The sequence below is a fragment of the Haliotis rufescens genome, unplaced genomic scaffold, assembly GCF_023055435.1.
Source record: "Haliotis rufescens isolate VD_foot unplaced genomic scaffold, xgHalRufe1.0.p SCAF_4, whole genome shotgun sequence".
In the NCBI taxonomy this organism is placed as follows: Eukaryota; Metazoa; Mollusca; class Gastropoda; order Lepetellida; family Haliotidae; genus Haliotis; species Haliotis rufescens.
In genome coordinates, this window is record NW_025964112.1 from 26,543,973 (window position 1) to 26,568,812 (window position 24,840).

The 24,840-nt window shown below is 38.2% G+C and overlaps 1 protein-coding gene across 2 annotated transcripts in view; it reads left to right on the forward strand.

Annotated features, from left to right (window-relative positions):
• Window positions 1-24,840, forward strand: part of LOC124115107 (islet cell autoantigen 1-like) — a 353,911-nt gene that overhangs the window by 49,932 nt on the left and 279,139 nt on the right. For both annotated transcript variants that reach the window (XM_046475926.2, XM_046475927.2), the window contains exon 3: window positions 16,390-16,567. In XM_046475926.2, the coding sequence (XP_046331882.1) occupies window positions 16,390-16,567 (178 nt within the window). The remainder of the gene's footprint in view (window positions 1-16,389; window positions 16,568-24,840) is intronic.

Consider the following 24,840-nt stretch of genomic DNA (forward strand, 5'->3'; position numbering starts at 1 on the left):
ATGGAAATAATAACTTAGATGTAAGCTTGATTACTTTTAGATATATTTTTGTTGATTTTATTTATTACTTTGTATAATATATTAAAGATTTGTTTAACACGCCTTTATTTTGCTCTTTGACATGTTCGATGTGGACCCGTTGTCGAAATGTGTGTCCGAGAATTTTATTTTCAACAACATCGCGGGGAAATAGTGAATATTTATTTAATTTATCGATAAAAAATTATAAATTGAAATGGAATACGTATTTCAGACATTGTGAAATGTGATAGATTTAATAAATGAATGATATTACAGGTAGGTCCATAAAAATATATACTATTTTGACGTGACTACGGCTTGGCCGGTTAACCCGCTTACGGTGTCTGGGGACTCATGTTTGTTGGCCGAAAACCGGCCTACGGTGTTGAAAGAGTTAACCGCTGATCATCTATAACGCTCATCAATTATTTGGACCCCGAAGGTAGCGTTGTAACGAGGGATCACTGTATTTTCTTTCTGACAAACGGAAAGGTCCCAGTTTACTAATTGTAATGGCTGTTTCATTGCATCAACACTGACGCAGTAGTAAATATTTTTAGCGTATTTTCAATTATTTATGCGTCAAATACGCAGGTTTTCTGCGTCAGGGCGAACCCTGTATATCATAACTTAAATATGGAATCAACCATTATATAATATGGAGAGTTACACTTAAGTATCCTATATGTACAGGTTGGTGTTTTACATCTAATACAGAAATTTTGAGGTCTGAAATAATACCCTGCTTCAATTTTTTATATTGTAATAACGAGAAAGATTCCGTTCTACCGATATTATATTTTTCATTTTTCACTGGAACACTTCTGAGAAGAGTTGAATATTATCCGCCGTGCTTATTTGATCAAGATGAATGAACAACTCTTTATAGGGAACTAAATCGGGTAATTCACCATTTGAAAACATTATTACGCCGGGTGATAATGTTGTTTCTCTTCCCAATCCAAGTGTGTATGCTAAGTTCTCACCAATAATTATTTTTGTGTATCCATTGATGATTTTCACTGTCCCATTCGCCTCATTTTGTGAGATTCTAATTTTACCAGTACCAGGGTATGTAAAAATTCCATATCAGACTTAAAATATTCATCATTGAGTGAGCTTACGCTGTAATACCCATCAGGTATAGTAATAATTCTATTAATTCTATTTTGGTCATCTATTATAAATATCTCATTATTTATCCTCGCAGCACTTATATTGGTCCACCGTTGGTAATACGTTACATCGCATAGGGCTACTTCGAGTTGACCATCCGAGTTATCGATAGTATGAAGCAGTTCAATAGACTGACCATTTGTTATTCCCGGGAGTGTAACATACATATTAAATATACAATGATACTATATCATAACTTAAATATGAAATCGAGATACATTACTAATCAATCGATTATAGTAACTGCCTCTGGTGCTGAATTTTTCGTTAAATTCCCAGATATCTTTGAAAATTACAGGGTCACGGCAACTAGCGATAAAATGGTGCACGATTGGTTTCACAATCCTATGCAATTTTGGCAGAATCAGTTAAACTTTGCCATATGGTGTGCCACAACGGGATGTGGCGTATCTGTTAATGCCCCAGGATTTATGCTAAATAAGTCTGTTTTATTATTTCACGTGTATTATCAGATTAGACGTATACTTAAGGAAATTAGTGCTCCATTACCGCAGGATCGAGCGTGGAATTCCACAAATAATAATTATGATAGGTCCGCGTATGAGCGTATTTGTAATGAATTTAATGTTTCTACGAGTAAAGATTGGCGCATTAAAGGAGCAAACCATGGTCTAGGTGTTCCGTACAGCGGACAAAGAACTGTTAAAGAAGTCAGCGATGATTTAGTTAAAAAAACTCATCAACCATTCGATCCATTTAAATTCTTACAGATAGACAATCTTTTTGTAAGATTGCATAATCTTAATCATGGCTGGGAACTTTCGAGTAACGATTGGAGAGGTTCTCTTATGAGTTTTAAGGGTGGTTTGGCTTATATTGTTACAAAATTTATACAAATGAACGATACCGCAAACGCTTGGAATGAATTTCTTAATGATAAAACGGAAAATAATTTTACTAACCCAGGATTTGTAAGATTTAATGAATCGATAAGAACTTATGTATGGGCAATTCTCGGTGCACAATCGCAAACACGAACATCCATTATCGGTTCTGGGACGGCGCTCGATGCGCAAACACAGTTTGTCGCAAACGTGGAGGACGCCATTAATTCACCAGTTGACATACCATCGTCTATAAAGCGTTTTCAAGATGCATTACAGTACGCTCAATCCAAAGTGGACTTCGTTTATGTGCCGGGACTATACATGTCTCCGAGTAATATGGAACTTAAGATCGGTCAAGTGATAGGCTATAATAATAAAATTGTTATCGCTACCGATCAACAAAAACCAGGTATAAATTCAGATATTAACGTTGAATTAATAACGCAAACGATCACGGGCGAAAAGGGAATAGTCAAGCCGCAAACACCAACTATCGCTCAACCATCTTTTAATGCACACGCACAAGTGTCACCGCATATTGCGGCTAAAAATCAACAACATATAGATGAAAAAACAGCGCTTGTAGTGGGTGGAGTCTCGGTTGGTTTACTCATGATTTGGTTAGCGAACTGATTTGGTGGATAAATAGTTCTTAGCGAACACGTACAACAGCCCTGCAATTTCTACGATTAACCCCCACAAGTTTTGACTAAGCCAAGTGGTGGTCTTAGCTAATAAATTCAATAGCCAGGAAACAACACTCCCTATTATACGGGGAAGTGCGGCCGCGGCTTTCTCAGCGAGCCTTCCCAGTGCTGAACCTAATGCTTTTAAATGCTTTTTTATCCACTCTTTTATACCATTTTTATCGTTAGGCGGTGTACCTCCACCTGTACTGCCACCTGTTAACGAGAGAGTCAAAGTCGATATAATAAATCCCAACGCGGTTAAAATACTGGCAATGGTTATTCCCTGTTCTCTGAACAATGTTTTAATTTTATCAGCCAGTGTAGTATCATCGTTGAGGACTTGATCGATAGTTTCTCGAATTCGACTGATTTGCGAACGAAGTGCCTTTCTATTACTGGAAGCTGCTTCGAGGCGGGCCGATCTTTCGTCTTCTAAGTTACGCAATCTTTCCGCTACGCGGCGTCTACTGAACTCATCGCCCGCCTGTTCGAGTTTTGTTTTCTCTTTAGCTATATGCTTGTCGATTTCGGATATCTTGGCTATATTATTGATGAGTTCTCCCCGCATTGTTCGCATTGCCTTGTCAAGACCTCGTAATTCCCTAATACTAAACTCCGATACCTGTAACGTGGAATTATCGTAATAGGTATCTAAGATTTCTCCGAGTCCGTCCGAGGCCACCATCGAGGCTGCTTCCAAATCATCTGTATTAACGAGTTCATCACGCACAGTCCTAAGAACCTTAGTAGTCTTCGCGGAAAGTCGTCAGTAGTCCACAAAACCTAATTTATCACGAACAGTGCTGATGCCGTGTTTAGCGGCTATCGTAGACAAGGCTAGGGGCTTACGAGTACGAGAATGCATAAGATCAATATCCGGAGCGCCACGCAGTCGCAATATTCCTTTACTATGTATCGTAAACTTTGAATAGTCACGATCTATTGGGGTATCATCTTTTAAGGCATCGTAATAATCATTGACGGTTGATTGTAAAATTTCATCGTTAAGATTCGTGCCACCAAAGTTGGTTTCATCAGTACCCTCGATTGTATTCTGGTTATCAAAGTCATCAAAGGTACTTAGATCAAAGTCATTATGTTCAAAATTAGCCATTTTTATATTAAACATAGGGTACATAATTTCAATATAAACAATGTCTTCGCAATACGGACGCAAGTTAAACCCACAACGTAGACTTCGAGATCCATTAGGGGTCAAAGCAATTCGTCAGTCTGTAACTATAACTAATAACCCTAGTACCATCGATCAGAATCAAACGCTTCTGGTTCGCTTTCCTAATCTCGGCGCACACGATGTGTTAGTTCCGGGAACTGTCCGACTAGCATTTACGATTATTTTGACTTCTACAGACATTAACAGGGAGCCCGTTCAGAACATAGGTCGTGCTATCGTTAAGAAAATCGCCATTAAAATTAGCGGTAATGAGGTTTTGAGTATCGCCGATAGCGATGTATACTATTGTTACATGGATCTCTGGAGAACGGATAAAGAGCGGGAAAACTTACAGTACCAAGGTATTTGTAATAAGAACACATTGAGACTGCGCGTGGGTGCTGAAAATGGTGTTGATACCAACGAAAAAGATAAGGCCGTTGCCGACGCATTAGGTAACAGATTCTATATTCCCCTAGACTTTGAATTACTAGATTCCCACATGCCCTTTTATCAAGCATCCCTAGGCGATAGGTTAGAATACGAACTCACTTTTAATGACTACGGTAGAGTAATCAGATCTGCTAATGAAGATGCTAGCTATTCCATTGACAATATCTCTCTGGAGTACGATACGATAACGGATCCTGAATTAGCCAGACAAATTCGTAACCAGTATACGGGAAGTTTAGCCATTTTGTACGATCGCGTGCTGCGACACCGAAAGATCACGAGGGACAAAAAAGATACGATGTGGAATATCAATCTAAACGTCCCCACGAGATCGTTGAAGGGTATTTTAATGTTGTTCGAGGACCCCTCTGATGCATTTGCGTTTAAAAGAAATACCGAGAAGTTATACAATCCCAAGATTACAAAAGTAGAATTAACTATCGAGGGCGTTCCTAATCAACTATATAGCCAAGGAATGCTAGCGTATCACCAGTGGGATGAGATTAAAAAACTTCCTTCTATAAAACGTTCTCCGGAAGTAAATGCGGTCGTGAAAGATTTGTCTCTCGGGAGTGTATCGATGGGTGAATACCTCACCACGAAGTACGCGCTATGGCTCGACATGCGAACAACGGACGATGACCAACTACACGGCAGTGGGAGGAGAATAGAAAATGCTAGCGAGGGTGCCACCATACAGATAACGAAGCTCCAGGAAGCGGCTGGTAAATTAAACATATATTTGTACTTGATTATGGATGCGCAACTTAATATACAGAATGGGAGATTCGTGCAAGCAATGTATTAATAATCTTTTACCTAAATATCCGCACTGCGCTATCATATGCGGGCAAACGGGCTGCGGAAAAACAGCTTTTATTCTAGATATTTTAGAAAGTCATTATCGGGACGTTTTCGATCATATTATTATTCTGTGCCCGACTATAAGCGTTAATAAAACCTACCTATCGAGAGATTGGGTAATGAATGACGACGGGGTACACAGAGTCGATCCGGGCGATCGTTTACAAGACTGCCTCCGAGTATGTCACGAGAAATACAAAGGAGAATCAACCCTTTTCGTAATAGACGACTGTCTATGAGTAAAGAACTCACAAAAAAGAAAGATATGCTTTCGTATTTAGTATTCTCCGGTCGGCATAATCAACATAGCGTTTGGGTACTTACTCAAAAATACAACTCTGTCCTGAAAGATCTCAGAGAGCAGACCAAATGGGTAGCACTGTTTCATTGCAAAGATCGAGATTCATTCGAGGAATGTTTACGCGAAAATGATGTCATTTATACCAAGATCGAACGAGATAAAGTCAGAAAAGTGTTAGCGGCAACGAAGCACTGTAAACTCGTATTAAAAACCGATCAACCAGCTGCTTATGCAATTGCTTAGAAAATTATAGCAAAATTATAGCAAAATTATAGCAAAAATATAGTAAAATTATAGCAAATGTAGCAAAAATGTAGCAAAATGTAGCAAATTGAACATTAGCAGTTAATATGACATAAAATGTGGTTCGAAATCATCATTCTTTTGCAACAGTTCATTATTACGGGTTGTATTGGATATGTCATATTATATTATGGTAGACTTAAATATCTCCTTAGGTATTACATTATGGAATGCGACGAACTCATCGAACAAATGCCTAAAGAATCTGATGCAGATCAAAATGTTACAGATAAATCTTTAGATAAACATAGAGAAAGACTCGCGGCTTTGGTAGCCGGTGGAAAATGTTCCCAATATTTGGGGGAAAATTATACCATCGAAAAAATTGATAACATGACCGACGAAGAGATTAAAAAACTGTACGCGCGTTACGAGTCTAGATTGGGAGCTACCATGACTTAAACGATAGGGTCTTCTATATTACAACTATACACAGCCGTAGCTAGTACGTTTCTCCCCATCCCGGCAGAACATCGCCTGTATTTATGCGAATCTCTAGAGAAAGTCCCATTCATCGAACACGCTATAAGCGCAGTGAGCTGTGAGTTTTATCATAGATTCGGAATGTTCTTAGCTCCGTTCGCCACAGCTTTAATAACGGCTAGGTATTGTCAATTTAAACATATGTGCCCACTTAATAATATAAAGAACGAAGTTCAAATTAATAATGGAGACACAGGTGACACCACAGATTGTGAACGATGAACAACAGATTGTGAACACACAACAGATTGTGGAACAACAAGTGAATGAGGATGCACCACATGTGAATGAGAAAACAAAAAAACAACCCAGAGTGACAAAGAATCCTTTGAAAATATCTGCAGGAAGAAAGGGAGGGCTGGCGCGCAAAGCGAAATTAATAAATAATTCAAATATTAATCCGATTAAAACATGGGCACTAGTAGGAGTTGCTGGTATAGCGGCTGTATGGTTCTTTTATAAGACCGGAGAAGAGAAAACGTCACCCCCGCCGCAACAAGAAGTTCAATTAGAGGTTAGTCCTCATATAATGCTATAAGAAGCATGACTACTCCAGTTACAGACGGTAAAATGTTGGTACACGCGACGTATCATTCAGCGGTGGTCACCGGCTTGGCCATTGGCTATGCCCGTATGGCTAAAATGATTACTAAAGCCACACCTCCCAAGCTAGATTTAAATGGATATGACATCGGAATGGCCATTCTTGATATTGGATTGGCTATGGCAACGAAGGATATGCTCATCAAACAAGGACTTATCCCGGAAGACATAATGAAGTAATTAAACATTTGAATATTTATATTCATATAAACATTTGAATATTTTATATTATTATACATATGGCATCAATTGCGATGATGGTCGGTGGAGCTATTGTTAATGCTTTAGCTTTTTCGGGGAGTAATTTTTTATTTTCTAGTATGAGAGGTTCGGAGCAGAAAAAACATAATAAAGCTTTAGAACAACTCCAAGCAGCCCAGTCACAATGGGCCAGAAATAGGACATTAAGATTAGACTTTATTCATGAAAAACTGATTAAGGAAGGACATTCAATTCAAACGTTTAAGGATGTTGAATCTGCCATGCACGAATACTTCCTCGTTTATGGGAAAAAACTAGACCCAATACCGAGACCAACAATGAGTCAGTTTTATACACCGTCAGAGGAACAAAAGAACCGAGAGGTAAAATTTATCATGTTGGGATTGACTGCTGTATTGATTTTCAGCCAAACCATGAATACGCAATGACAGCTGTGGCTATGATCTAGTTTAGAGCGATCTATAAATAGCATAATCAATATCTCGCCTAGTGTAGATGTGATTTGCATTTAGACAAATGATATGATAGATGTATATACCATGAATAACTGCAAGCTTACACTCATGGGGAAGACTACTCTTTGTAATAGACGCTGTGTTCAAATTTACTGCGGCATACACAATTATTACATCAGGCGCGGAAACATAAACTATAGGTGTTCTGTATGCGGGATAGGGGTCAAAGGTCGTTATTGTTTATGTAAGGAACACGGTGCTGATAGGGTCAGGAACCAGATTATTTATGCTAGGAAGAGAGATTACATCAATGAGAGGAATAGGTTGGGGAGAATATGTATTTAGATATATGAAAACAACCAATTAGACATTTGTCTCATTTTGCATATACCATTCAACCACAATGGTTTTTGTCAGAGAATTAAAAGCTATGGCAAAGCAAAGTGGACTGCGTGGATATTCTCGTATGAGAAAAGCTGAATTGATGGATTTACTCGGTTTGGAATACAACAGACCCCAGACTGTTAGAGAACTCAAAGTTCGAGCGAGAAACAGTGGGCTGAGAGGTTATTCTCGAATGAGAAGAGCTGAATTGATCGCTTTACTAGATAATAATCAACCTGTTGATAATGATGATATTGATAATGATGATGATGATGATAATCAACAACAAGAATTAATATTTGTACCCACATCCGCCGGCGTTGGTAAATATCTAAGAGGTTGGAAGATGGATATTAATTCCAACATGGATGTTAAGGAGAAGCCCATCATATCAAGTAAAATTAACGAGGAATTAGATGATTTACATAGTATAAAATACCAGCTGACGATTAAAATGACATTGAGTAAAAGTAACACAGACGATAGCACCGAATATACCGAACCATATTTCCGTAGCAATCAAGAAGTTATAACCGAATCTGATACTATTAACTCATCATTAGATACATCAATTCAGAGGATACAGGAAACTTTAGAACGCTGGACTAATAGAGGTTCTGGTTGGGGTGTGGATAAAATCGATAGTTTATATTTAGATATAGCAAATTATATGCCTTTCAAAGGTGGATCTTATATAGATTTACCCCCGTATTATAAGAAGAAAAAAGCCATAATTAACGTAAAAAATAAATCTGATGACTGTTTAAGAATGATGATAAGATCTGCATTGTTCCCCGTAGATTCTAAAATTGCAAATAGACCTTCTAGCTATCCCCAAAACGATGGACTCAACTTCGATGGTATAGACGAACCTACACCAATATCACAAATTGATAAGGTGGAAAAGCAAAATAATTTAGCTATAAATGTTTTCGGACATTCTAAAGGAATTGTTGTACACAGGATAAGCTCCGCTCCGGAACATATCCCCAGAATCAATTCATTTCTGATCGAAAAAGATGGTAAATATCATTATACGTGGATAAAGAGTTTAAACAGGCTATTATATGATCAAACAAAACATGCTAGAAAGAAATATTTCTGTGAAAGATGCCTGCATGGGTACAGCAGACAAGATCTATTAGAAGCGCATAAAGAAGACTGTAGAGGTGTTGGACAGAATGCTATTAGGATTGATATGCCTAAAGAGGGAAAAAATATATTAAAATTTGAACATTATTGTAATCAAATGCCAGTACCGTACGTAATTTACGCCGACTTCGAAGCGCTTATCAAACCCATAGAAAATACCAACCGTAGCAATACTGATAATAGTTTTACGTACAAAACTCAAGAACATATTCCTTGTGGGTTTGGATATATAGTTGTAAGGTATGATGGGAAAACAAACACGCCCGTGATTTACAGAGGTCCCGATGCAGCGGGAAAGTTCCTAGAATATCTACAAAATGAAGAGAGAATAATCAGGGAAAAATTATCGTGTAAGAAACCCATGCGTATGACGAGGGATGATTGGAGGGCCCATAAGAAGTCAATGAGTTGTCACGTTTGTAATAAACCCCTGGATGGGGATTCCGTAAGAGATCATTGTCACTTCACGGGTAATTATCGGGGAGCCGCTCATAACGAGTGTAACTTGAAACTAAAAATGAATTCTCAAACAATACCCATCCCCGTTGTGTTTCATAACCTTAGGGGATACGATTCACATCTCATCATGCAAGCTATCTCAAAGAACGACGGCGGTTTAACGTGCATTCCTAATAATATGGAAAAATACATATCGTTCTCGTTGACTAAACCTATACATTATAGGGACAAGGATGGGAAATCTAGAACAAAGCAAAGTAATGGGCTTAGATTCATAGACTCCGTACAGTTTCTGTTATCTTCCCTGGACAATTTAGCTAATGCGAACAATCCCGATGACTTTGCGATAACAAATAAATATACCGATAAGATAACTCGTCATTTGTTGCTGAGAAAAGGTGTATATCCTTACGAATATATGGATGATTGGTCTAGATTCGAAGAAACTGAATTACCACCCCTCGAATCATTCTATAGTAACTTAACAGAATCTAGAATAACAGATGCCGATTATGAACACGCTCTGACGGTGTGGGATAAATTAGGTTGTAAGAATTTAGGCAATTATCACGATCTGTACTTAAAAACCGATGTACTGTTACTCGCCGATATATTCGAGATATTTAGAAAGACATGTTTCAAACAATATGGCTTGGACCCGGCATGGTACTATTCCAGTCCTGGGCTATCGTGGGATGCATTGTTGAAGAAGACCGGCGTAGAACTAAAATTACTCACAGATTACGATATGCACTTGTTTATTGAGAAAGGATTAAGAGGTGGTATATCGATGGCAGCTAAAAGGTATTCTAAGGCTAATAATAAATTAGTGGAAGGATACGATCCGAGTAAACCCGACACGCATATATTATATCTCGACGCTAACAATTTTTGTACGGATGGGCTATGAGTCAACCTTTACCCATGGGTGGTTTTGAATGGGTCGATGAGAATGATATCCATAATATCAATGTTATTAATATCAATAATATCAATGTGAATAAAGGGTACATACTAGAAGTTGACTTGGAATATCCAAGTTCGTTACATAAAGATCATAACAGTTATCCGCTAGCTCCCGAAAGATTAATGGTTAATAAAGATTGGATGTCGGAATATCAACGCTCCTTGATGGGTAATAGTAGGTTATCTAATGTAGAAAAACTCGTACCAAATTTGATGGATAAAACAAAATATATAGTTCACTACAGAAATCTCCAGTTGTATATATCGTTAGGTATGAAACTTAAGAAAATACACAGAGTTCTAAAGTTCGATCAAAGCCCTTGGATGGAGCCCTATATAAGGTTGAACACAGATTTAAGAAAGATAGCTACCAGCGATTTCGAAAAGAATCTGTATAAGCTCATGAATAACTCAGTATTTGGTAAAACTATGGAGAATCTAAGGAAGCGTGTTGATGTTAAATTAGTCAGATCTAATGAGGAAGAAAGACTCAGGAAACTTATAGCCAGTCCGGCTTTTAACAGAAGCAAGATATTTGATAACGACTTAGCCGCGTTGCATATGCAGAAGAGTAATATAAAATTCAACAGACCGGTGTACGTCGGTATGAGTATTCTCGACTTGTCAAAACACTTAATGTATGACTTATTACAACGAACTTAAGAAGCAATACGGCGATAAATGCGAGGTGTTATATACCGACACAGATTCTTTGTTGATGGAAATACAAACCGAGGATGTGTATAAAGATATGGCAGAAAAAATAGATATGTACGACACGAGCGATTACCCAAAAGATAATCCACTGCACAGCGTTGTAAATAAAAAGGTGTTAGGTAAGATGAAGGATGAATGTGCTGGGACCCCTATAGCGGAGTATGTGGGATGAAGACCTAAGATGTATTCTATAAAGAAGTTAGATAATGGAGAGATAAGAAAAGCTAAGGGCGTTAAGAAGTATGTTGTAAAAAAGCATATCAAACACGAACAGTATAAAGAATCATTATTCAACGGTAGAACATTCAAACACGAGATGAACTCTTTAAGAAGTTACAATCATAGGATATATGGATTAAGAATGAACAAGACATCATTTTCCCCCTTAGATACAAAGAGATGGATTGATAATGATGGTGTAAATTCCTATGCTTATGGTTATGGTTGTAATACCGTACCGTCGGGAACAATGAACAACTCTTCTCGTACAAATGCCCTACCCGGTCCATCTTGAAGATAATAAAGAATAGGCACTCCTTCTTTCGTAACCAATCGACTAATGTTATACGTCTTAAGGGACCATATGGGATCGGTTGCGCGACGTAGGCCTCCTTCGAGTTCACCGGGCTGGTATAAATATCTTACCCTTACTCTATCCGCAAGTTTTCGTTCTTTGCCTCTCCTCGGTGCTGAAGATTCAGAAGTCACGGATTTCATTTTAATAGCATAGGATGGTTTCTTCCCTATTAATCTCGTTACTTCATTATTCAGCGCTGATACAACGGCTGATAATCGTGTCACCCATTCGGTTGATCTCAATCGTTCCGATTTCATTTCGATCCCATACTGATAGCCAAACAAACGTTCCGCTAATGTCCGGTTAAATCTTTCGACGATAGCTTGACTGCGGTGGGCCTCTCTTTCACCACGGACGATTTCGACATCGTTCTTTGTTAACAGTTTAGTTACCGATCCCATAAACTCGCGACCGGGATCTACTTGAAATAGCTTAGGCCATTTTAGCGGTCCGCGTTTATATATGCGGCTTAGTGCATTAGCTACTTCTGTTGAATCTTTCGAGGTTAATGGCTCAGCCTCTTTGTATCGACTAGCCACATCCACTATCGTTAAAGCGTATTTATACGTTTTGCGTTTTACCTTATCGTGGGGAAGAAACAAGAGGTCAGCCTGATGAACTTCATTCGTTGTAAAAATATCAAACTTCTTCCTCGGTATATAACGCGGTGCCGGTAAATATATCTGCCACATCGCTTGTTTCTTTAACCAATCCTTGGCCACATCTTTAGATACCTTTGTCGCGGTGGCTAATTTTTTTATTGCTCCTACACCTTTCCAATATCCTCGTGGGCTATAGTAAATTTTATCCATTATTAATTAATATTGATGTTTCGTTTAATACAAATCCAGCTCCAGTGGAAGTGGTCCAGAACCATCATTACCTATAAAAATTTATTTCATTGGCCCCAGGTATTGGTGAGCTAGGGCCAATTTAACTTAATCTCATGACTATCGTTAAATCGCATAATCATTTTGGCATAAAAAATCCCCCCTGTAGTAGCAGTATAGGTATATGAATCTGGCTCCAGTGGAAGTGGTCCAGAACCATCATTACCTATACTACTCCATCTGTGTCTGCATTTCTGCCAATCAATCACTTGCAGGTCCCCCTTGACCCTAGTAGTAGTCAGTGCTGTCATTTCCATATCCACCCTACTATCTTCACTCTCAATTCCAAATGCCACTGGCTTGGTCTCAAATGTTTCTTTCTTACCATTCAAGACACTCAGATATTTTCTCTATTGACCCCTGCATCCCTAATTCTGAAGCTACATAAGCATTAATGTATGACCTGGTACTTGCATCATCCAATAATGCGTTAACACGGATCCTATTAGTTCCATTCTTCAGCACTACTGGCACTGTCCAAGTGCTGTGAAGGGATGGTCAAATTCCAATGGCATAGTTGCATGTGCTCTTTCAGAAAAACCCTGGTCTTATCCTCCTTATCCACAACTAAACCATTTTCTGCAAAATCCAGATTGCCTTGTGCAATGTCTATTCTGGGTATGTTCTCATGTAAGAGTCTATTTTGGGTTTTCGTACACCCATTGATCCCACACCGATATGCATATGTACATTGTGTGCCACAATGATTATCACCAAGACAACGAAAGCATACTTTCATTTTCTTAGCAGTGTTCCATCTCTCAGAAATATTCATATTCTTGAACACATTGCATTTCCATAACACATGCTGTTCACCACAAACCTTGCATATGACCTCCCTCTTTGACTTTCTATTCAGCTGACTGACAAATGAGCATGACTCTTTTCTTTTGAACTCAAGTCTTTTGCTTTTATCAGAAACACCATGTGTTGTTTCCACAGCTATCATTTGGTATTTTTAGCTTCCTGAAGTACCCATTCTCTTAGAGTCTCGACAGACTCTTGCCCATCTCTGTCATGAAACCATCTTTGGTATTGTGCAATCATTGACTCAGTAATTTTCTTTTGTAAAGTGGCATACAATAACCCATTACCAAGCTCTTCTATTCTATCTGCTTCTTTCAGATTAACGACTGCAATGTCCAAGACATCAGCAAATCTTTGAACATCTCTAGCATTGCCTTGGCGAATAGGCTTCAAATTTGTCACTTCTTCTAACTGTAACGCTACTTGATGCCTCCTACCACCATACTTCCTTTCTAGGCGCTCTAAAGCAATGTCATAAGCTATAGCACTATGCCCCAAACCTTGTACTGCTTTCAGAGGTTCACCAGAAAGATATTGCCTCAGCTGCAATAACTTGTATTCAGCAGTTGCTGGTGCTTGGTCTATGCATGTCAGAAATGCAGCTTTCTAACTTTCATAGCATTTAATATCACCAGAAAATACTGGGATAGAAACACGTTTGAATTGATTCCATAGCTCAGTGCCTATTGCATAACTGTGTGACTCTGCTTTATAAGGACGTGTGGGTTCATGTGGTATGCTATGAACATCATGCCCAATGTCTTTCTGAATACATGGCTCACTTCCCGCAGCCTGTTATTCAGGACTATACAATCTATTGCGTCTCCTACTTGACACGGAAGTCACATCTGACCTATTATCTAAGTGACATTGTGCTTGTTCAACTACAGCATTAGTTTCATCCTCAAGATGACTAATCTCTCTTTCAGTTTTAGCGACATTTTCACCTTGCTGATTCTTTGCAAAAGCCAGAGTGAGTTGTGTCATAACATCGACAGCTTTCACCTGACTTTCATTTACTTTATCTATACCATCTTGTATGTCTATTCGAGATGGTTGGTCAGGAGATTCGAGTAAACTGTACAACTTGTTTTTTGCTTATGTGAAGGTTGACTTAACATTTGCTTCTTTGTTGATTAAGTTTCAAAATGTTCTCCAGTTTTAACAGAGACCCTTCTGTTTCTTGGGCCAGAGCCTCATCGCTCTTTACAGAGCCTCCCTCCTGCAGATACGACATAATTAATTTGACTTACCGTTTGGAAACCACGCTCTGCTACCATATGTGAATGAGGCAGTTCTTATTCCCCGTTGAATAAACAAGTAAAAAAGATCATGTCGGACATATAATTAGACAAAAGACAGAAACACAAACCTTCCTTGCAAACCTGAATAAATCCCCCCAAAATGATATGTTTCTGTATATTCAACGAAAGTGAATAATTGACCACTTTCTATTATAAAGTGGTTTTAACTTCTCGATAATGGAAGTTCATTCTAACATTAGAAAAATCAATCTCCTGACTGGAGTTCTGAGGACGTCTTCGTCCCACAACGAATAAATGTCAACTAAAAAATGTTACACTGTTCAACGTGATGGTCTGTCACATACAGAACATGAAACGCAAGAGATTTACAAAAAACGGGTGTGTTTGGGCGAGCACTTTCATATTAATCGAGTATTTTAAGACAAGCTGTACCAAAGCCAACCAAGAACAACTGTTTCCTTCTGTTCACTTTGTTCAAAATAATGGTATGCGTATGAGTAAAAATAATAGATAATATTTTCATTACAATTTAGTTTAGTCTCATTGAATCACATTGTCGTTTTTGTAAAAAAAATTACCTCTGTGGTATAAATCTGGCTCCAGTGGCAGTGAGCTAGAACTGTCATTCCCTATAAAAATTTATATCATAGAAGCATTGATATGGCTCGGGAATGGTTCAGGTGGTTGTGAGCTTGAGCCCTTTTCATTACAATTTAGCTTAGTCTCATGACGATCGTTGGATCGCATCGTGATCTTTGCATAAAACATTTCCTCTGTAGTATAGGTATTGGGGTATAAATATAGCTCCAGTGGAGTTGGGGTAGAATCACCATTGCCTATACTACTGTTTAACAACTATATTACGATGTTGTGTAACAACATATTTTGTTTTTGTATTTGTATGTCAACAGTCTCAACACTATTATAATAAAGTACCTACCGGAGTAACATAGTTTTCAGTAGCCATCAACACATGCCATAATTTCCCAGCAAATTCTTTAGATAGCACTGGTTATGGTTATTTTGACAAGGCAGTATAATATTTTCCAAAGCACGTGTACAGATGTCGTTAAACCATAAACATGCACATTCACCCTATTCCGAGGCAGGAGCATGCACGCTGAAACATTCACTTCCTGAGGCAAGCACATGTGCAGTCAGCCAATTCCGTTTCATTGCCATATTGCCATCAGCAGCTTTTTATCGTACCCACCACCACCCTCATCTCCACCTAGCTGACTCTCTCCTGTCCCATTGAGTCATCCCCACAGGAAGCACTTTTTCCGTTTTGGTTTTACTTGTCAATCACATTAACAAATACAGGTTTCACAGGGTATACATTGTTATATGGTACAATAGTCATTCCTGTTACTCATGTTGTTGCTCTTTTGTGAATCTTATTACTGTTTGTTTCATATCATGCCATATCTGGGTTTCTCATTGTGTTAGGGATTTCATATTAATTATTATTATCCAGGCGGATGCTCTACCACTAGACCCTGGAGGCGGGCTTTATAACCATGGTAACCATAGGGACCATTCTTCTACTGGTGTATGTCACCATGTGTTTTGTCTTTCAGTACTCGTGGGTACTCCGGGATGAACTATGACCGACAGGTGGAAAACACAAACACTTCAACATTCCACAAGATGAAGGAAACCTACTGGACCACAAAGCAGGCAGTTATACAGAAACTTGGCAAGAAGGAAGATGAGCATGTCGTGGCCTCAGATCATGAGCTGGATTCAAAATTAGATGTGAGTAAACAGATCATAATCAGGCTCATGTGGTTGTTTCTTAAACATTTGATGTTAACATGACATTGTTTAAGTATTGGAGAAAACACGCTCACGAGGTTTTTGTAGACAGAGCATGCCCTGGGGAGAGGGAAAAACCAAGGGGGCGAAGCCCCCACGGTTTTTCCCGACACCCAGGGCATGCTCTGTCTACCATTACCGAGGGAAAGTGTTTTTCCATGCTTATAAACCGAAAAAAGAAACTTAAAACAACATTTATCAACATTTTTATGTTTCGAACATACTTTCCATGAACCTTAGGAAATGCGCGTAAAATATCTGTTGCTGGCGTACGGATCTTGAAAAGGACATTCTAAAAACCAGTGAGTCTTATCAACACCTCTGTAGCCTCGTGGTACACTCACTGGGCTACAGATATGAAGGTTGCGAGTTTGATTTTACATTTCATTACATGTTACAATCTGAACGGAAGTTATATTAATAAAATACCCAGGACATTATATAAAATCCCTGGGATATTACAAGGTCCCCTGTTAAGGAGATTTAACCCGACTGGAAAGTAAAACCTCACAATAGGTCTTAATGCCTATAGAAAGAAGTCTCTTACTTAATAGCGATCCCAATAAATAGGTTTATAAAAAGTGTACACTACTGCCTAGAAGTTTATTCCCCTAACATGTGCTGAGAACGTGTGTAACATGGGTGCTCAAAAGGTTGCACACGGGTTTAGCACCCGTTGTACACCCACGCCGGTCTGGAACTGAAATCCGGTCCTGTGTTACACGCATGGCACACATGTGCTCAACGGGTTGCACACACGCTGCACACCCGTTGCACATGCGTCTGCCATGCATTTAACACGGGACTGGGTTTCAGTTGAAGTTGGCAAATATATCAAATGAATAGTGAGATAAAACAAAACAGTGAGATGTGGATCTTGAGTTTATGACCGGCCATTGGCCTGTGTTCACCAGACCATAATATGCACAAGGTTGGCCCGTCGTAATTTTATGGCATGAGCCATTCCACGGGGGCCCATTGTAGCCATTGTGGCTACCCAAAGTAGAACAGAAGTGAATTTAGGGGAACTAGGGGAACCCCCCGAGTTGACACGATTATCGCTGGTTGGTAAATATTCACGATTAAAGAAGTGACTGTTTGTAGATTGCAGACATATTCGTTTTAAGTTTGGGGTACATGAGTCATTCCAGGTGATTGCAAATATAACGTTTTTCTTCGCCAAATTTATGTTTAGATAATACAATCATGATAGAGCAGTCACCACTACTTATGTCTTATTATTTCATGTTGGAATATGTCCCTATTCCCCCCACCCCACTTTCTGTTTGGCAATTTGTTGGAATTATTTAGAGGAAGTTTTGTGTGGGACTCTCTAATTCTAAGAGGATATTGGAAATGAATATGAACAGCCATGTTGTCTGACTGTTCATAGAATGTAGACATAATCACGTTAGGGTTAGTGATTTTTACATTTGCCCAATGACCATAAGGAGTATTGCAGGGGATACCAATGGTAACAGTTTGTTATAAGAGGAAATTGGTTGTGAGTACTTATGCCATGTAGATAGGATGTCTTTTAGGATTTTAATCCTTTATTTCCCTGTTGGTAATCCTTTCACGTTGATAGAAGGAAGTCACTCAACCAGGTAATGACAACGGTTATGCGCAAGGCTCGGGATAGGGAAAAGATCACTAGAGGTGTTGATGGAGGATGGACATGCAGCATACACCTTTTCCAGTTTATGCGGGCACCTTGTCTTTGTTTCACTTGTTATTTAAAACCTTGATATACAAGGCTATGACCACCATGCCATTCACAGGTGCATGTGTCTATTTACAGTGAAGTTGTTTGGCATTCCCAGTATTTATATACCATCGCACCGATTACTTGTTAACTGGTCACTGCAAGTGCCTTAATTATCTAAATTTCAGTGAATAGAGTTTATTCACATGTTAGCTTTCAGAGGTTGTGAGGGAGCACAGGTCGCCCAGTTGTCTAAGGCGCCACGATTTGCTGTGTAGAGTTACGTCCAATGGGCATGCCAGAAACCTATGATTGTGGGTTCAAGGTTTGTCAGCACCATACCCGTGCTTGTGTGTTTCACCGAAGTGGTAAACGTCCGAGACCTCCATCACTTTGGGCTTTCCTCCCACATCAAGCTGACACACCGTTATATAACTGGAATACTGTTAAAGGCGGCGTTAAACCCAACTCACTCACTCACTCATAGGTTGTGATGGATACTTGTAAAATCCCCCGTTGAGTTAACTCACAAACTACTGTGAGCGTTTTTGCCAAGACTTCTGTGCTTGTATAAACACTGTAACTGCTAAAAGCGGCGTAAAACCATACTGACTCACTCCACTCATAGTAACTGTTAATCCTCTGCTGTTTGCTGGCAAAGTAGGGATAAACCTCTGTGTCACAGACGAGCAAACTCAGTGAGAATCCTTTTTTATCTGTGACATCTTCTAAGCGAGATTTTAGTATCCCCCGCCCAACAAAGTTGGCGGGGGATATAGAAACGGGCTCCGTCCTTCCGTACTTCCGGAGCACAACTCATAAACCGTTCAATATTTTTTTATGAAACTTTGCAGGTCTGTCAGGTACATGCTCAACTGGTGCCTTTTACTGTTTAAACATTTTGGAAATTTATATTTTTCCATGGCAAAAGGTTGAACTTTTAGAAATTTATGAATTCTTCTTTTAAATGCCAAAAAATTCAACTTGACACCCATTTAGTCTGTTCAAGGAATCTTTTAAGTCATAATAAAGTTTTTTTGTGTGCCTACATTTTGTGTTTGTCATCATTTGGAGGTATCTCCAATAGTAGGGGAAACTGTGCACGCCTTCTGCCAAGTTGTCAGTATGTGCCTCAATAAATGACAATAATGGTTGAGGGTAACTTTCGTGACTTCATTATCAAATCCATCATCCCTACTTCTGCATTGATTATGACAGAGATGAGTGTGCAATAAGATGGCATACTTCTCTTTGAAACTTTTTACAGTTTTCAGCACATGTTGATATGAAGACTTTTGTGCTGTAGAGTTTTAAAATTCACATTTATAATATTGTCTTGTTTGTTTTTTCACCTTATCATATCACATGGTATGACCATATTGTTAAAAAGCCACAACTTCCTTGCAGGGAGTGCCAGTAACATGACTTGTAATGTTTTCTCTCTCCCACCCTAATGAATTCAGTAGTAAGTGTAGTAACTGATTTGTCAGTTTGTACTTCCATCATGTTTTTGTGGAGAAGGTTTCATTTTTTTCTTGAAGTTCATAGAAATTGTGATTTGCAGCATTTTATTTTGTTTCTTCAGGATATTTTGCATTTACATCAAGTAGATGTTCCCCTGCTGCCTTTTGCTCCTTACAAAATTTTGAATATTTTCAAATGTATGTGTTTGTGTGATCAAATTTCACTATTGTTGACATAATATACACTTCATTTGCTGGGCAGGAGACTTGGCCACATTAGTGGCAAACTCTTCTTTTTGTAACAATTTCCATGACAACAAGTTCCATCTCGGTTAAAAAAGGTTAGGGTTTGTTTAGATTTAATTATGTCATAAATTCTGCAACAGGGGTGGGGTTTAACTGTTGTTAAACTTGACAAGTGATGATGAATTTTAATATTCATATTATTATAGTTTATCAAATTGTCTGTGAGTAAGTTTAAATGTCACGTCACACCAGTATTTTTTCAGCCATACTGCGACGAAATAATTGCCAGCTTTTTGGACTACCGGTACATGTAACATGGCTGCTTTTATTTTTCTTATACAGGTGCTTGACTGCTCAGTAGATCAATTCGATTTTTTTATTGTGTAAACAAATCAGTCAAGTTTACAACAATAGATGAAGAAGTTGATAAATTTGGACTGCAGTTACCGATTAACAACTTAAGACAGAGACAGGGAGTCGATATATAACCAAAGTTATGGTCCTGGTGAGACGATTGACAGTTAGAATGTAGCAGTAAATGACAGTAACTAATTTGAACATTCCCCAGTATTAATATAAAATACATCATTACCCATAACGGTCTGAGAGACAGCTTCCAGTTATTTTGTAGGGTCAGTCGCTTTTGATATATTTAAGAATAAACTCACTTTAAGGCACATGACAAGTCCAAACTGGCCGCCCTGATTATGTTCCTAGGTTTGACAGCAACTACCCTTGTGGATTTCAGAGATAGATATGATTTGTTAAATTGATGTTATTACAATAAACGAAAATGTCTTCAAAGTCAGAGTTTGTTTAATAGTACAAAAATAAGTGTGTTAAAAATCTATCATATTTGTTTGTGATCTTCATATGCCACGGTCTGTGGCCAGAAAAGCAAATAAAGTTATGTCTTATGAACTCCATTATCCCTGCTGACACTATCATAATGTTCAATTTCACACCAAACGTAAATAAGCGTTATACATGTGTTGATAAACCACACTGACGTATATATATTTTTGTAGATATGAAACATTCTAGTTAATTGTGGATACAATCTGCTACACATACATAACATAACCCCATGCTGGATGAATTGGTGCCTTGATATGCAACAAGAAAGAATCTTGTTTGTTTCAAGGCCATCTTGATCATCGTTTACTTCTACTACATGCATGGTTGGAGGCAAGATCAAAGGCGCCGCCCAGCATTTATTAGACAACAGACAGGGTTGTCTGTTTCGCTTTAACCCTCTGGATGCCGATTTTATTTTTCTGACGCACATTTTCCTAAGATCGGAAAAATGAAGGTTGAGCAATAATTGCGTTCACGTGGCACTGGATCTACCTCTTGCTATAAAATTATGCAGAGGTAGAGAATATTAAATTTCCTATTTGATGGTGTAAATTTAACTGCAAATATTAAACCGGTTTAAAAAAAAGACACTTCTAAGTGTTGTCCGAGAATATATTCTGCGTTGAAAACATAACTCTACTATGCTCAGCACTAGTTTATTTTAACTCAGGTCACTTGGTGAGAATTGGCAGTGGGTAAGGACAATATATTTTTGTGGTGTTTTGTTCACGAGGAACCAAACTATTCCAACACAAATATCCATATTGAAACTGTATACGTTAAGTTATAAAAAAACAACAATAAGAAATGATGAAATGGTACTTCATAAAAAAGAGGTAATAGAGAAATGGATTGCCCTATCTAACCTATAACTAAGTCCTGAGATTCCAACATTCTCCTGATTGTGTAAGTGTAATCTGACCAATGTTGCACCATTATTAATGGAGCACTAGCCTTATCATCAAATGTAATGAAATACCAAAAAAAAATCACCATTCTTTTTGAAGTCGTGGCTGGTTTTATGTCTTTGATAGTGTCGGAGAAAGACGACACTGGTATTTTGATTAATATATATATCTCCCCTAATTTTCGTTCATGGTATGGAAAATCTTGATGTGTAAAACGGAATTTGATGCTTTTTCGACACAACATAAAATGACTGCTTTCACCAAGTAAATAATGTCTTGAATATGTTAACAGTTGGATAGTTTATTGTGTATCTTAATTAGACAAGACGCGCACCTTTTTGGCATCAATTTACGTACTGAAATACCCAAAAGAATATTTCAAAACAACCAAAATTATATTCAATATTGGACATATATTTGTTCATTATTATGTTATTATTTCTCTTCATATCGTCTCAGAATTACACAATAAAAGATGCGAAGAAAGCTCTATTGGTATAGAATTATCAGGATAATCGTATAGGGTTGAACCAACAGAGTACCTGGCATGGGTTTTATTTTTTTTACTTTTTACAATTCCTGGAGTAAATAAAGTAAACAGTTTAATATCCTGTGATCACAATATTGAAAAAAGAATAAACCCATTGATAATATAATGCAAAACGAGGGGAATAATTTGTTAATTGTTTGTGACTGATGCGCACGCACCTGGCAAATCGTTAGATATCACTGTTCTGTATATCAAACGACATAAAAAACAATTCAATTCAGAAATGTGTGCATATATTTTAACGAAAAATATTATCCATTTTGTTAAAGTAATAATATTCAGTACTAGTTATAAAATAAAACGAAACATTCATGGACATTGGTTATATGAACTTATAATATTGACTATTACACATCCCAAGAAATACGTACATTTACGTACAAAATAGTTTCATTTACACTTCATCTTGTAACACTTGTCCAAACGAAACAACAAAACAAACCAAAGGAAAAGAATATCGTATTCGACACTATAAACCTATCAATTTTTATGTAAACAATGTTCAAACAAACAGGATATGATCAAAGGTTCCTTCATACCTTAGGTTGGCCTATATTTACGTTTGATATCATTTTGAACATTGACTAATATCCAAAGTGAAATTAATTGTGTGAAAAAATGTATAAAAGATATGCAAAATCTACATCATAACTGAAACTGTAAACAGCATGATACAATGATCGTGTGCACTCTCATTCAAGGACCTACACCTCAAAGAAATTACCAATATGTACAACAATGTTGACGTATGACATCACTACCGGTGACCGACTTTTACAAAATGGCGTGTTCACTGTCATCAGTAGGCGGGATTTTACAAGGGGTCTTTCGTTGATTCAGGGATCGTATATACATAAATGTGACATGTAAGTAATCAGAAACATTCTGACATTCTATGTACTGTTATTTTTTGTTATATTTTTCATTGAAACCAACGGAAATAGTCAGAAATTCCGATAAATACCGTTGTCGTTGTGCGTGATTTTCTGTCAGTCATGGCATCACACAGGACAGTAAATTTGACAATTTCTGTTGAAAATATCGAATCAGTGCAATGTATCTATTTTAAATTCCCTAATACTTCCTACGATTCTCAACCCATGGATATTCTGAAAATGTTGAGCCAATATCTTGAACGAATAGACGAATGGATAGCTCAAAATAGGAGAAAATGCTACACTGTAAAATCGGAATTTTGCTTTGTTTACATTTCAAACAAGTGCAGTTTTTCGAGCACAGCGTTCGTTTTCACACCTAATTTATTTTGCTTGATTTCATCTTGGCACTTTGTATTGGTGACAAAGACCATTGGTCATTTGATTCTAAAATGTATGAGGAATTCAAGGATTTATGTATCGCAGCTAAGTTTGAAATATACGTGATGTTACAAGCGCCTCATAACCTGTGTACCTGAAACCATCTTCCCGAGGCAAGTGAGTTAACTGACTATAAAAGTCCAGTTTCCACCCTTGTCGAACCAGGCTGGAATCCCTGGGCTCAATCGTAGCGCCACCAGTGGCTATTACGAGTTATGTCGTTTCTATGCCTCTCCTATTGACCAATCAGATTCAACCTCTCGTATCACTTGCATTTGTTTCAAACAAAACGGTAGCCCCCAGTCAAGACGATCTGATCGATAATCAAGATCTATATTGTGATAAAACGAGTCTTACATCGCGAAGTGCATCAAATCACGTGAGAACCTTGATTAAGAACATGAAAAGATTTAGAAAATATCTGTTGACAACGAGTTAGCGGTGCACATGCTTTGCAAATCCTGCAGTCGACCGAAATCTGCATGACACTCTATGAAACCGGATTTCGATTTCGGTGCACGGTTTTGATTGGACTATGCATAGACTCGTTAGTCCAGCCAAAATGTAACTCCATAATACCAGCCTAGTTCGGCAAGGGTGGAAACTGGACTTTTATAGTCAGTTAACTCACTTGCCTCGGGAAGATGACCTGAAACGTGTTTTTGTAAACACTATCCAATATGGGGGAAAGTTTACATCGGAGTTTGTGTTTGCATATTTTCTAAAACATTCGAAACGATTCTAGGGTTATTGGAGACGTTTTGGAATGATCATTGGTGATTTCATAAAAGACGGATACCCGTGGTTACTAATTTGTGCCACAAACAACATGAAATGTATTACATAGCAGGAAGTTTTATTATATACAGATATTTACATAAACATTTGGCACAATATGGGGGCTGCCTCGGTTGCCTAAGAGACCCTGGGGTCGAAGTGACCCGGGTTGACACCCTGGGGTCGTGGAGACCCGGGTAAGATAACAATGTCCTGGGGTCTTATGGACCCGGACTGTGTAGCTGTGAGAGGGATATGCCGGTCCTGGGGTCCGATGACCCGGACGATCCCTAGAGTTAAGCTAGTACTGGTCGTGCTGACCGGACAGTACCGAAATAGCGTAAGTTCTTTGGGGGCCACAAGCCTTCCATGCTCTGAGTATGGAGTGGC